At 54.9% G+C, this 685-nt stretch overlaps 1 protein-coding gene across 1 annotated transcript in view; it reads right to left on the bottom strand.

The window, feature by feature from the left end:
- Nucleotides 1-262: 262 nt before the first annotated feature.
- The window catches only part of ACOT7 (acyl-CoA thioesterase 7), a gene marked incomplete at its 3' end in the record, with an annotated part of 2,573 nt that continues 2,150 nt past the window's right edge, over nt 263-685 (bottom strand). Inside the window, exon 7 of the mRNA XM_010191082.1 lies at nt 263-447. Coding sequence (XP_010189384.1) covers nt 263-447 — 185 coding nt within the window. The remainder of the gene's footprint in view (nt 448-685) is intronic.

Raw genomic sequence — 685 nt, 5'->3', positions numbered from 1 at the left:
TAATTTTAATCATTATTAATACAATTTTATATTCTTCTTCTTGTTGTTATTATTATTACTATTATTACTGTTTTATGCTTGAGGGAAACCCCCTCAATCTCCGCATGGGCAACTTTCCACCAGAAGCAATGTCAATAAAACAACCCAGAAGCCCGCACTGAAAATGCTCGTTCATAATTGAAGGGAAGGGGATTTGTTGGCCAAAAAAGGAGGCTGGGGTCTGGCCCCGGAGGAGGAGAGGGGCGATGGGGAGAGCCCTCACCAGCAGCTGGGGGACGGGCAGGGGCTTCCCGTCCTTGCTGAGGGAGACGTAGGTGAAGAAGGCGCTGACGGCACGGTACCGCTCCCGGGGCTCGTCCACAAATGGGTCGGCGTCCACAAACACCTCGATTTCCATGGACTTATTGCTCGTGAAGGTCATGCGCCCCGAGATGGTGATGACGCTGCCTGCGAACGGGAGGGGGCTGGTTGAGCTGATGCCCCCTCCTCTGCTCAGGGGAAGGGAGCAGGGGGTCCCACTTGTTCTGTGCTTCAGCCACACCTTAGCAGAGCTTCCCAGCACAGGACAAGCCTAACGGGGACGACATTTCTCTGCCAGTGCACCCAAGTGTGCACCCAAGGGAGCGGGGATGCGGCACCACGGGATGTGACACCACGGGATGTGACACCACGGGATGTGACACCA

This window comes from Mesitornis unicolor, unplaced genomic scaffold, assembly GCF_000695765.1.
Source record: "Mesitornis unicolor isolate BGI_N332 unplaced genomic scaffold, ASM69576v1 scaffold35678, whole genome shotgun sequence".
Taxonomy (NCBI): domain Eukaryota; kingdom Metazoa; phylum Chordata; class Aves; order Mesitornithiformes; family Mesitornithidae; genus Mesitornis; species Mesitornis unicolor.
This window is presented reverse-complemented; position numbering and strand designations above follow the sequence as displayed.